This window comes from Halyomorpha halys, unplaced genomic scaffold (assembly GCF_000696795.3).
Source record: "Halyomorpha halys isolate HHAL.00 unplaced genomic scaffold, Hhal_1.1 Scaffold64.1, whole genome shotgun sequence".
In the NCBI taxonomy this organism is placed as follows: domain Eukaryota; kingdom Metazoa; phylum Arthropoda; class Insecta; order Hemiptera; family Pentatomidae; genus Halyomorpha; species Halyomorpha halys.
Genome location: NW_027116348.1, coordinates 1,567,680 through 1,582,729, shown reverse-complemented (window position 1 = coordinate 1,582,729; position 15,050 = coordinate 1,567,680). Strand labels below are relative to the sequence as shown.

At 30.2% G+C, this 15,050-nt stretch overlaps 1 protein-coding gene across 2 annotated transcripts in view; it reads right to left on the bottom strand.

The window, feature by feature from the left end:
- Positions 1–2,870: 2,870 nt before the first annotated feature.
- Positions 2,871–15,050, bottom strand: part of LOC106692638 (glutamate receptor ionotropic, NMDA 3A) — a 553,673-nt gene continuing 541,493 nt past the window's right edge. For both annotated transcript variants that reach the window (XM_067053147.1, XM_067053148.1), the window contains exons 21-23: positions 12,865–13,008; positions 4,886–5,029; positions 2,871–3,556 (exon numbers count right to left, since the gene is read on the bottom strand). In XM_067053147.1, coding sequence (XP_066909248.1) covers positions 3,040–3,556; positions 4,886–5,029; positions 12,865–13,008 — 805 coding nt within the window. In that variant the 3' untranslated portion in view covers positions 2,871–3,039. The remainder of the gene's footprint in view (positions 3,557–4,885; positions 5,030–12,864; positions 13,009–15,050) is intronic.

Sequence of the window (15,050 nt, the reverse complement as noted above, 5' to 3'; positions counted from 1 at the left end):
TGAAGACTTCAGAACATTCAGTTTATCATTAGTGCACATTAAATTCACATTACTTACGATTTTATTACATTTGTGCATAAATAATTATATATACTATACCAATTTATATTTATTTTTTATATATTTAAAATATGTGTTTTCTTAAAATATGAAAACTCGTTGTATATAATCCTGTAACATTTTAAAAATAAAAAGGAAATATGTAAATACCATTTACTATCATTATCTTTAATAATTTAGGTTAGCACCTTAAAGATTATACAGGCTTAAAATGGTGTTAAATCACGGGACAAATTTAAATTATGAAATCACAATAAAGTTTAATAGACAATGAATTTGACCCGCTCCAAAATTATTTACATGTTTCCACATTGTACAACTACTAAAGAGCCTCATTTTAATACTAAGTAATTAGAAGAAAAAAATAAGCCTGAAAATAGTACTCAAGTTCATATTACATATTTATAAAAAACATTAGGTCTATAGTTTAATCACTGATCTCTCATGAATGCTTGTAAAAGATAAAAATGAACAGTGATAACATTTTTAATTTTAACAGTTGTTTCAACGTATACTTTGTTTACCTCAGTTTTTTAGAAACTGTAACATTAATAGTTTAAAATACTTATGAGGTTTTAAAATTCAGTTTTATTTCAAATTAAATTGAAAATTCAATTTATATTGTGTTAAATAATTTAAATTTTCATTGGTCATTATGACTGTCTGGTGACTAAGAATATAATTATTCATTTTTAGGCTCTGTAAGAAGATGTACATGCTCCAAAAATAAGTTATTTCTATGACTAATATTTTCTAAAATATACTAATGATTTTTTATAGTCTATTTTAAGGATTCATGATTTTAAATAACACTAAGGGAGTTATAATCTAAGGCATCATAATGTTCTGCTAACAGTCCTTTGTGTATTTTTTATGAAAACACTATTCATATTGAGTGATTGAGATGTCAAGGGTTCCCAAAATCACTAATCAAAGTACCACTCCTAATTCTAATTATTCTATAATAGTAATGAATATTGAATACCTTGTTTATCTTTACAGTTTAGTTCTCTTTTAATTATACATTTGTTAAACCAATTAAAAAACAGTAATAACTAAATAATAAATTCCAGTAACTTTTTGAAAATCAATTTTTTGTTAAGGTATTACATGTTAAAATATTACATATTTTCATTTAGTCAAGATTTGATAATTTTTGAAACTTTTAAGTCGACACTATAATACTATATTCTTAAAATTTTGTAGTTGTCATTAAATTAATGATATAAACTATTTTACAATAATTTAAAGAAGCCTAAACAGTAAATATAATAAAGTATTCATAATACTATTTATACTCAACTCAATTTTTCTAATTAACAAGCGATTCATAACAGTTAATATATCAATGTTAAATATTGCATTTAAAGGCCAGAGATATCAAAATGAAAAATGTACTACAAGTTTTAAATATATATATTTTTATATATGAATTTGTAGTTTCTTTCTAACTGAAGCTTTGAAAACTTCATTTTACTACGTAATAGTAAAGCTTTCTACCATATATGACTCCTTGACAGGAGTATAAAACAGAGCCTGGCCAATCACTATTTAAGTTCAGACCAACAAACCATAGCACATAGATTGTAAAAATCCTACATCAAATTGACAAGGACTTTCTTGAACCATCATAATGCACTAAAGAATCCTTTAGTTCACCACTAAATAAATGACATATTTAATTTTCTTCCTTTTATTTTGAACCCCACCCCCTACATTTTCACGTCTTACTGTTATTCTTTCTAAATTATGTTAGCTATTGAAATAAGCTTATGTTGAATAAATGAAATTTACTGTCTTTTATTTTCAACATGCTGGTTTTATTGAATAGGTCTACAATGAATCATCAGAAAATATCCATTACGAACAGTTCATTACTTATGTAGTTCTCATTGAACTCATTGACTATACAAAGTAGTAAATATGGTAAAATGATAAATATTGTAGATGACCAATTATCATAATTAGAAAATACAAAGTTCCATATTGAATATAGTTAGTTAACAAACTTTCATGTTTGACTTAACAGCATGTTTGAATATTTTTATTGATTAAGAAAGTGTGGTGCTCAGCTTGCATGGTCTAATGTTTCCAGACTCTGGAGGAAATCATTTTGACAAGATCATCAAAGAAATCTTAAATAATAATTTTAACTTTGCAGTATTTTTCTTATAAATAATTATTACCCATGGTCCAAATGTAATGTCCTATATTTTTCACAACAGAAAATAAGATTTTAAAACTATAATTTATTTTTTAGATTTAATGAAAAACAATTGGCAGAAATATTGCCATTATTTATAAGCAATGTCAAATTAGAGACACTAAAAGTATCAAAACCAGTAATAAAGTAAATGCAACATTATTGTATTATTGAACCTGGTATAATTTAATTATAATAAGAAAATAACTTGCCAAAACTTTTCATGAAAAAAAAAAAGATGCGCTATAGAAATAAGACTAAAGAACATAGAACCAATAAAAATTCTGGCCCTCAAATTTAATGCATATTCAACTAATTAGACCTCCATTACCATTTTATAAATTTTTAAAAATGTTTATTAATAATTAATCAATACTAGAAACTAGTTCCATAAAATGTTAACAATATCAGATAACAATCTAAATTTTATATTATTAATGTAGAAAACAATTTATTAGTAATAATATATGGTAGAGAAAAGGTAAGATTATTCCTTTTTCAATATTTTTTTCTCATAATTTGTCATATCAATTAATTATTTTTAAATAGTTGAATTCTTTTATTTTATTTTTAATGAAGTATATATATTCAATACTTGTATCATATAATGATATTTAATTTTCATATCTGATAAATATTAAATATAGTATAAAAAAAATATTTTTTTTGAAGAGTTAGAAACCCCTGACTTTATTTCTTACTTAAGACAAATATCAATATGTCTATAATTAAATATATACAATTTCACTTAAACTAATCATGCCATCCAAATAAAGTCAAGTAGGATCTTTGTCCTTAAGAGCATCTAGAACCCTTTTCTTGAGCTCGGTTCCTGGACACTGAGAAAGACCAACAAGTTCTTCCCTAGATAACCTCTCAAGTGGAGAGGCATCTGGCCTTAGTGCCATTTCTGAAGCTGATTTATTTTTTGGGAGGACGGAGACTACTTTTGGTTTGTTTGGAAACTGATCCTGCATATTGGTTATTTGTTCAAGGAGGGAAGGAGCATTCCTTCGTCTTTCCTCCATTTCTTCTGACTGACAATGCTCTCCAGTGAACCTAGCCAATCTTTCCCTAAATGCTGGATTTCCAGTGTCTATGTAAGAGAATCTATGACCAGTTGTTACTTGTGGCGGGGGATGAACAGCAATTTCTGGTGGAACGAGATATGGAGAACGAGGTGCTGCCACTTCCAGTTCAGCCGCACTGGCCACACTTAGCTCAGGAGTCAATAAATGACTCTGCCTCCTTGAATTTATGTCTGGTGGACTTGGGTTGGTGTCTCGACTTAACCTAAAAGTTATAAATACATTAAAGATCAACTTTAGAAACTATATAATTAATATTGAATTGAAAATTAGTGATAATAATCTAGTCATGAATTTAATGATTATTATTTAACACCCAGAACCAGGATATTAATGTCAAAAGTAGATATAGGCCACTGTAAGGCATATATAATATACAATCGATCCTACATGTTAGGTATCCTAGTTTTAGCTAATTTAACGATGCAGCTTGATATAAGTAAATTTTTTCAAAGACCACTCTACTAGCGATTAGTAAATGTTTTAAAGCTAAGATAAGCCCAACACTAATAAGAAATTTTGGGGGCAGAAAGGGGGGAAAGAATACTGCTTATTTATTTTCACTTGTGAAGTAAATATATTCTAATCTTTTTATATTATTATTTTTACTAATGCATATCAATACAACATAATAAAATATACTGATAAAGTTTTATCAAGTTAAAACTTTTTAGATTTTTAGGTAATTTTTTTAGATTTTAGATAATTTTTTTTTGTTTTATATATGTCTCCTGTACTTTTTAACTGTATATTTTACATAATTTTTAATTTTTATTCTTACGATTGTTACAATTTTTTATTCTTATCATTGTTTATTTTATATTGATACTATTTTATGTCTTCCTTCCTTTTATTTATATATAATTTTCTTATCACTTAATTTTTACATAATATGTATCCTACCTTAATTCACCTTATTTTATCTTTTTGTTGTAATGTTCTTAGTTGTTTTTTGTATCTTTTTAGCCCTGAAGAAGCCCTGCAAAGTGGGGTGAAATGTCGGACATTAAATGGTTAAAAACTATTTGTTCTTTTTTGACCATAACCGAGACCATCTTCTTATATTTAAAACTTTTTAGAAATTTTCATAATACAATCTTGGCTACTTCACCGCTATTCCATTACCCCAGATGTGATGGCCATGTGCATTAGGGCGAGGGACCCAGAGTGCCTGGTTCGAGATGTTGTGGGTTTGATTCGCATCAATATTTATTTCTCGACGATCCCCAGAAATGAACCTTGACAATCCCACCCTGGTTAGCACACAGCGGCAACTTTGGAAATCGGCACGGATTCTAAGTGCACAAATTCCTCAAACTGCTTTGATATGAAAAAGAACAAACTAAAATAATTGTCAGAATCTGTTTTGCGTTTGCATATATATTTTATACTGATGGGATCTAGGACTGGAGGAAAGTTAGGTGGTCTAGCATCAATTTTAATATATTGCACTGTAAACATGTCTTCATGTATTGAAAGATAGAATTTAATTTAATTTTTACAGTTAGTTAGAACAAATTAAGATTTCTATTACCTTCTTCCTATAGCTTGTGAACTATGACATTCCAGAAAACGACTAGCTGCAAAGTTGATATCAGAGCTCATTCGCCTTAAGCTCAAGTTTCCAGAACTTTTCGATCTGAACACATCCTTACTGAATCTTCGAGCTAGTTCAAGCCTGCAAAAATATTTATAAGTAATATTTTGTATAAATAAGCTTAATTTAAAAACAATTATTAAATTGTAAATAGTAGAAATGTCTCTAATCATTTAAAATAAAATAAGTTTAAGATAAGTAGATAGAAAGAATATGTTTCTGCTTTATGAAAATCAAACATGAGGATAATCTTGACATAATAAGGTATGGAAAATGAAAACATTAAATAATAATTGAATTGATTGAATACTTGAGTCGATGAAGGTGTTATGTTACAAACATATTGATGGTTTACTTTACAGTGGTGCGAAATATATTTCCACTAACTTAACAAAAAATACAATTAAAAGTTCTCTCTTTTGGGAAAATTACAACTTTTGAATTATTTTTTGACTGAAAAGATTTAGGTATAGAATCAAAATCTGTTCATACAAAAAAATAATTGAAAAGTCGTAATATTCCTAAAAAAGAGAACCTTTAATTGTATTAAAGTTAAGTTAGTGGACATGTAGTGATATATACTTAGCACTATTGTGAAGTAATAAAGTAATCCAGTGATATGACTCTGATTAAAATTGAATTTAGTGATTTTATGTTCGTATACTTGACAGAAAAACGCAATTGTTAACCTCTAAAAACTATCAAAATATAAGGTTTTAAAAAATTAAACCAAATAGGTCTCTTTACTCATTCTTAGCATAGAATGCAATAATTATTAGTTCTAATGACATGTTTATGTATGGGATGTATTTCGATCTCAGACCATCCTTAAGACATCAGTGCTTTATAAATGATATTTTGAATATCTCTTTGTAACTCTTTCATTCCATTTTGATTTCAATCCAGCTCTGGTATCTTATTGTTTTTGAGACGGAACACAGTGGGCATATTTAGTTTGAGAAAATTACATTTTTTTAAATTTGAAGGAGAAAGAAAAATAGTAATAAACTATTTAGTATTTTCTGCTGGCATATTGACCTATGCTGTAGATCTTCATTAGGGTTGTTAGATGGAAAGATGGACAAAGACCCTCAAAGATAAAAAAAATTGTATAGTCCTCATTTTAAGTTGAGATTAAAAGATATGTGTTGGACAGGCATGTTCCTTGATCCTAAAGGATGAACTGAAAAGTTTACATATTCTTGGATAGAGAGCAGTTTTAGTATTTGACAACTTAGTTGTTTTCTCTTGTAAAAAAAAATGTGTCTGTAAGTAAAAGTGCTTCAATCTTTTTATAAATAATGTCAGTTCCGCCAAGGGGTTAAGTAAATTAAATCTATTAATCTATAATATAAACAATAAAATGTTACATAAATTATTATTATTGACTCAGTTCATAGCCATCTATGCTAACAATTTCACACATTCAATTTCGTATTTTATGGTTCAAAAGTTCTTGTGATGTTATTGAAAAAAAAAGAAAAAAAAATCCTTCAGACACCATAATAAAACAGTGTCTTTTCTCCTTTCACAAATAGTAACTATGTGGGGAAAAACACGTTGCTCTTTGTTTTCTTTGACTGAAATTTATGCCTCTCAAGAGAGAAGTGGAAATGGATCTCCAAGAACGACTCTCAACGAAAATTGATGAGGAAGGGAAACTAAGTCAGTTAAGAAAAGCTAAAAAATTATAAAAATTTTTCGACTTAGTACTATTTTGACAACGTTGGTCAGTGATTTTTGTTGATGAATTTGAAGCCTACGCAAAGGAAAATGCATGGTCATTATCATATACTTTCACCTCTACACATGATTTAGATTCACATAGAAGTCATCCTGAACGCTGTTCTACTAGCAGAAAAATTGAGAGAAGTACAAGAATGCGCAAAAAAATATTAAAATTTGTTCGAGGACATGGAGCTAGCAAGAACATTCCAGTCTGCAGGAGTTATGATCCGTTGCTACTATTTATTTTTACTTTCTCCCCTGCATTGCCATAAGAATTATTAAGAATTGCTCTCTTCTCGATGATTTTTTCTGATAAAAAATTTGAATGTCCGATAGACAAAAATTATAAAAATAGTTTATTTCATCCAGTACCTTTTATTTTATTTATTATAACCATTTCTTACTGTTTAGATGCAGAGGAAGAATGAAAGTTTTTAGTATATTTGTAAACTTAAAATAAATTTTAACTATCAATATTTTATTTTCAATGTTTTCACTTTTATTTAAAACTCAATTTTATGCCACCATATTATTACTGGAAATGTTTTTAATCAGTATAAAATTTTGTATAGGATAATTTTATAAAATAACTTTGTCCACATAAATCGGCCATGTTGACCAGTCTACGGGATATTGTTTTAGTTGTATTTTTCATTTCCGTGAGAATCTCTACATCACTTAAGTAATGTATTTTATTCGAGTTATCCATTGAAGATCTTCACAGCCTCAGAGTAGAAATGTCAAAATTCAATTCTCGACTGACCCAGGTGGGAATCAAATCGACAACCTTCTGGGACCTTCACCACAGCGTGCTCGGCTACCACGCCCTCTTCTTGGTAGGTTGTTGACCGTCACCGTTCTCGATCTCTTAATTCTTGACTATCACTTAAAATTAATTTTACCAGTATTTATCCTGGGATAAATTGATACAAAGCTTAAGAAACAGTAGAGGAGATACAAGGGCAAACATCCAAGAAGACAAGAGCAGACTGGTTCGGAATAAAGCTGAGAAATGAAGCCCAGATGAGGGATTATAAAGGATAAAGAGACAAGGAACTAACTTGAACCGATAAAATAAGCTAAGCCATAAAAAGGAATACTAAAAATAGAAATATTGGGCCAAATAGAAATAAATATCAACAAATGTGATGGAAACAAGAGCAAATTTTTGTTCGAGATTAAATTAGAGAACAAAAACCTGCCGACGAAGGAAAAATTATCATGATGCTTCTGAATATAATGATTTCAACACTTTGTTGACTTTTTGGCAGAGGTAAAAAATAAATGTTCCTTTGTGACGAAGCATTAGAAAGTTTAGAAAATTATGTATCTATAATTTGTAAAAGCACCACATGTTGGATCTAGCACTAAGAAGTCAGTTTCTCACTATAAGTAAATGACAAAGGGAATACAATTGTATCAAGACTTACGCAAAAGTGAAACAGATTCAATCACATCTTGGGAATGAAAATCCAAAACCAATCACGAAAAGTCGGTTTTGATTGTCCGAGTTAGTCATACAAGGACTATTGCTTGCCCTGGTTTAACTCTGCTGTGGAAGAAGTTATATTCGAAATACATAGAATCTTATGACTCTGAGCTGGATCTAACCCGAATTATTTTGTTTAATTTAAGATAGGTAAAAGTTTAGAGATTTTTTTTTTTTTTTTTAAACTTTATTTATTGATATATATTACAATGTGCCATTGTTGAGCAATAGGTAATAGTGATAACTGATCACATTCATACTAAAATAAACAAGAATAAAATAAATAAGTAAATGAAAAAAACAACATAAAAATAAATAAAATCTCTTTCTAATTATATATAAACAGAAGGATAAAAATTAAAATATAGAGAGATTCTAGGAAAAAGAAAACTACATATTGAACTAAGGTGAAACTGGAAGGAGGTTTTTGAAAATTGGGAGCTACATTTTTTTAAACCCTTTTTTGGACTAAGAAAAATTAAAAAAATATACCGTTTATTATACTTGCTTGATCTTAAAATAAATTACGCATTTTTAATATGGTGAAGGTAAAAGTTTGACTAATTTTTGAATTCATGAAATTGTATATAAATTTGCCCACTTCTGATTTATATTTTATTATCGTTTATTATTTAAATTGATTATATAATATCTATAATTTATTCATATTTATTATATTATATGTAGCTATTATTGTTTCATTCATATATGTAAACCTTTAATTATTTATTTTTCTAGAGTTTTACACAGTATATTTAAAAAAATATATATATAACTATCTTGATTATTTGATTAAAAACCGATCCCAAATAACATTTAACATTCATACCATAATCAGGAGAAATGTCTCAGAATATAAAAGAAAGGACCAATTTTCGGGATTACCGCCGGGCTGGAGGGAAAAACAAACAAACAAAATTAACTAAACGAATAGCTATATCTAACGGGGAATATAAATTAGGCTCCAGATAAAAACCTTTTTCATTCAAACATTGTCTCATCGGCCAACTAAAAAGTACAGTTTGTAAATCAACTTCTCTCCCCTTGCGCATATTCTATTGGTAGAGAAAGCAACGGGAGGAGAAAAGTTAATCAGCACTTATGAGTGATTTTGGCGATTTTAATAAAAATTGTGACTAAATTATTTTTTTTTTTTTTAATATCCACTCGAACTATTTTCTATTAATTTGTTTTGTTTTTGCTTTCTCAAAACCAATTGTAGGAAAGTTTTGTATTCATGGAAGAACTGAGAAAAAGTATGTTGTCACAATCGAATATTTGCATTTCAATTCTACGTTTCAGACACCAAGGAACAAATTTGGCTTCGTATTTTTCTTTCTGTAATCAAATTTTTGTTCCAGTTTAATTTCATTTAACCTTCCTTGGGTTGATGGAAAATACATTTTTCTTGAAATTTTATTTTCTAATACTAGCGCTTTCATTATTTTATTTATTAAAATTTTTTTTATTGAATTACAACTATGATAAAATATATACAATAAGTAAATTTTGTGTAAGTTATACAATAGCATGACACAGGCATGTAGAGAATCTATCCATTGATAGAACTTCAAGCTTTCATTATTATAATCATCGTTATATGGGTTGAAAAATAAATAGAATTTCAAAGTTTAATACTTTGACCACGGTTGACGACACATCATCGTCAAGATGTGATAGCTTGGAAGCACGTATGAGGGTAAGGTGTTGTCACAGGAGGTTACTTTTCTACGTCGGGTTCGAAGGGTGAGAAAAGCACTCTTGCACCTCTCATCCCGAATCGGGGTAAGTTCTATACTAGCTTCCACCAGCTACGATCGACCTAGGTTCTGCCGCCTTTAAGAGTTTTTACACTCCTATTATTTTTTTTATGATTGGATTTATTCAAATTTATTTTTTTTAAGAATTAAAATATATTCACTTATGTATTCTTTTATCTTTAACACATTCAATAATTTGTGTTATATGTTCAAAAGGTTTTTTTTTTTTTTTTTAATACTTCTTTCATTTCATTGATTATAACAACCAACTTTGAGGAGCCATACTCCAGTTTATATATTTATTTTTTTATTCATTTAAGAGGATAATATGAACGAGCAAGGCAAAAAAGATGCAGTAATCCTAAGCGAAATAAAAAATTAATTAAGAGATAATTCGAAATGAGGGGTAGGTGGAAAAATATGTGGGAAAATATTTTTTGCAACAGCTCGATGGAAGAAGGAGAGAAGCTAACAAGGGATGAAGTTATTATTAAGAGACCCTTATCGCCTCCAGCAGGGCTCACATCGCGGAATAAAACTAAGCCAGCCCGAGAAGCAAATGAAAACAATAGCAAAGGATCGCTGGGCAAAAGACCTGACGTCACGAAGTATCGACCGCTTCCTTTTTAGTGCGATACAGCAAGCTACTCGGATTGGCTAAGCACCATTTAGATCCAGGGAAATGCTTCCGCCATTATGCTATAGGAATTGTCAATTCGAGTTTCCCACTACGACCCAAATAGCTGCACCTCGGAGGAATAGGGGAAAGAGTAAATTAAATCGCTCCCCTCCCCCAAACCTTTTTCTATCGATTTCTCCTGAATATAAAATCCTGAGTAACGATAAAATTCGTATGTATCTACGTAAATATATTGTGAGCATCTGTAACGGGACACAGTTATGAAACTAAAAGTGTTGTTCAAGTTATCTTAGTTCGTGTGAAAGGGTAATAAAAATATTACCAGTAAGATGTGAACTACAGGTTAGAATGTTATAGCCACGCTCATCTTTTCTCTTACCTATATAGCAAATGGAAGTATTGCGGTAACGGAATATAAATTAGGGGATCTCAATCAAATCGTTTTATAAGTAGACGATCTCAAATCGACCTTAAGTCCAAATAAACTGGAATTACACATTTAGTGCATGTACGTGCCTGATACATAACCACAAAAATGTATAAAATATTAAATTTTAAACTTACACCACATAAAGACATTACTCGGAAGTAGGGCGAGCAGTAGAAACGATAATCTCTTTAAGAATGGATTCTTCTAAAAGAATAGTAACTATCATGTGAATCACCACATTCATTTAGCGATTTCCAACTCTACCTAAAGTCGTTGAGTCCATCGGTGTGATTTTGACACCTGAAGGGTTTTCCGTCTGTTTACATGTATCTGTTCTACAAAACAAGGCAAAAATGGACGTCTGCCAACTGCATGTCGCCCATTACTTGGCAAACGTTTTTCCAATATAATAATATTGAAAATAACAAAAAAAATAATTCAGACAGCGGAAATGAGCGTTTTATTGAGTAAATGATAATGAACTAATATATCTTCGTAATAAGGCAACTAAAGATAATAAACCTTAATAATCAAAAATTAGCAAATACATTTTTAAAAAATGTCCAACTCAAAACATGGAAATTTCACAAAGAATAGGCACTGTCAGATCTATTGTGGCATGAAATGAAAAGTATCAACAGATTCAGTTAGTAATGGTGATTAAGGCGAAACATAAATCATACTTCTAAAGGACCAAGACGTCAACGGGAAACTTCTACTACGAAATTAATGTTCTCAGACCCTCGACACGACTGAGCCCGAAAATTACATAAAAACAAGTGAAAAATATAAATTATGTAATATAAGATTTGCGAAGGTAAAATATTAAGCATTACATTCTGTTTTTTTTTTTTGTACTAAAGATTTTTTTCTTAATAATAAAACAAGTTATAGTAAAAATAATTTAAATTTCTCAAAACAATCGATAAATATGAAGGATTATTTTACTTATCTCTAGTTTTTCTATTAAGCACACTTTTGTCTGCAAAAAATATATTGCGATATTTCTTATGATAAACATTCCACAAAATTTTTTCATCGGTAAATCAGATTTTTTTTGGACGACTGCTTGGACAAAGGAATGGAGAAGTGTTGCAATGGTGAGGGGAGAGCCTGACGGCCTGGCTTGGATGGGTTATAAAAAGCCAAACCAGGCCGACATGCTTCCCTCACCACAGCAATACTTCCCCTCCTTTCTCTTTCTCAAGTGGCCGAAGCAAGAAGAAGATTCTATTTCCAAACGCTTCTTTAAAATATTAAATCGAAACTTTGATACATTTCACGAAAATTTGATTTAAAAGTAACTTTATTGAGCTTTGAAAAATCATTCTTAGACTATTTCGGTCCTTTTTCAACTGTTTTTATATTTCTAAGCTTTCTGGGAAGAATTATTATTGTCATGGTGTTAGGGTACATTTACGGTATGTAGACTTACGCACAACCAAAAGTCAAAATTTCAGTTCTAAAACCAGTTCCTACAACAATTACAAGCTTTGTAATTAAATTTGTTTTGCGAAAAATCGGAACTGATTATAGTTTTCAAAAATAAATTTATTTCTTCTTTCTAATCACTAATTCTCAGATTTTCGTGGCTTGAAAATAATTTTTTTTTTTTTCATATTTTGTAGTGAAACCTCACTTTGGCACCTTTTTATTTGTTTTCACCATGTTGCAAAAAAAAACAGATTTTTTCGAAAACGAAAATGTTTTTGCCAATATTTTTCTGATAATTAAAAAAAAAAAATACTCAAATTCAACATTTTTACTTTACAGTTTCTAATAAAATAAAATAAAACATTGATTATCAAAGACATGATTGATACTTAAATACATGTCATAATGCTGAGTTCATAATGACAATATCCTTACTTGCTGGGAAGCCTGGAAATCCTTCGCCCATGTTCTGGAGGGCTCAGTAACTGTGGACTCCTACATTTCCTACTCCTTGGGCTCTGCCTGCTGCCGGTACTGCAGTCAGTTGTCAAGCTGTTCTGTTTCTCTTCTTGCTGAACTCTGCAAAATGATTAGTTATTTACCAATTACCCTACCAGTGATTTACTGGGATACTTATTGGAAAGGGGAAGGGATGAACAGCGCCCTAAGGTTTTCGAAAATAAAGTATTTCGTAAAATATTCGGACCGAAAAAGGATGAATTAACGGGAGAATTTAGAATATTACACAACGCTGAATTAAGGGATTTACACCCGGTAAATATGATTCAAGTTATAGCATTGCGGCGTTTAAGATGGGCGTGTAAGGTTGGAGGGCTTAGTAACGAGCGGATCCCTAAAATGTTAATAAACACTGAACCAACGGGTAAACATCCGAGGGGTAGACCGAAACCTAGATGGGAGGATAGCATTAAAACTGATTTAGTAGGATTGGGTTTGGAGAGAGATATATCTCTGGAAGGATGTACGCACAGAGCGTTTAGTGGTATCTGCATCGAACCTTCGGATTCGTTAGACCTTCATTGTTATTATTATTTATTAGAAAGAATTAAAAACATGATTTAAAGTAAACAGTATGAGAGTAAGTGTAAAGGAGATTCCAATTTTCTAGAAGAATTTCCCTTTAATGGTGCAATAAATTTTGTTAAGTTTTGGAATCCGCTGGGTTAATATGCTGTTCAGGGTTAGTGTACGATTGTCTAATCAACTTTTGTTATGGTTTATATTAAAAAAAAAAAGTGAACATAAATTTGGTGGTAGATCAACTCTAATGTACAAAAACAAGTCGAAGTTCTTTAAAAAATAATAATAGATATCCATGATAGAAAAAAAAATCATTGTTTATAAGGATGTTTTTATTTTTTTAATATTTTATCATTTTTAGTTTCTCGAAAATGATGAAGTATACTTTTTTTTTGCGTTGAAGATCGAAAACACTGTTCAGTTTTTTCTAGAGCTCTCGAAACCGTGTTGTGCAAGAGAGAGAGTAGAACGCTCAATTTTTTCCGCTAAAGCAACAACCATTAACTGCCGAAGATCTAAACAAGTACGAAAATATTAGTTATCCAGATAGTCGTCTGAAACTGGACGAATAAAAGTGTTTAACAGGCTATAGAAAACTTTGAAATTTTAACTTATTTTACTTATATCGCCCTTCCTACATAGTTACGCTTATTTATTTTGGAAAATGAATGTTGTACACAATGTAAAAAAAAACTAACCCATTTTGGCCTTTTTATGAATTATACATACCCCACTCTCCTTACGTATGACAAGAATAAACTTATAACTGGAAGTAGAGATTTCTTGAGCCCCACAGCTACAATAATAGATTAATAATTATCTGTCACAGCCGGGTTCGAAACTGAACTTCATAGCACAACGGACTAAAGAATAATAATGAAGGGCTAACGAACCCGAAGGTTCGAAGCTGAACCACCAATCGCTCTCTACAAACCCAATTCTACTAAATCAGTTCAGCAATCCTCCCATCTACGTTTCGGTCTACTCCCCGCTCCCTCAGACGATTACCCGTTGGTTCAGTGATATTAAAATTTTAGGGATCCGCTCATTACTAAGCTCTACAACCTTACACGTTTATGTTATACGCCGCAATGTTACTAGAATTATATTTACCGGATGTAGTTCCCTTAATTCAGTGCTAAATAGCCTTCTAAATTCGTTAATTCATCTTTTTTCGGCCCAGATATTTTTTTTTTTTTTTTTCGGCCAAGACTCCCATTGGAGTCCTATACTGCCTAACCATGGTTGGTTGGGGGTCAAAGTTATTCATTTTGTGGGACCGCCACTCAATGAAAAAAGTCAACGTCCGGAATGTCAGGCCGGATTCGAACCGGCACCGCAAATAGACATCAAATTGGTAAGACTGTGTCTTAACCACTGAGCTATGGGAGGCCCGCCCATATATCTTACATTAAATATTCACTTATACGTTAAATCTCACAATTTTAATATTAATATTTTAATTCACTAAACACTAAAGAATAAACTTTCAAAATATATTAATATTAAAACTAGCTTATTTGCGTTGAAATCAAATTTCCTATTTTCAAAAATAAAATACCCTATAGTATATAAATAAA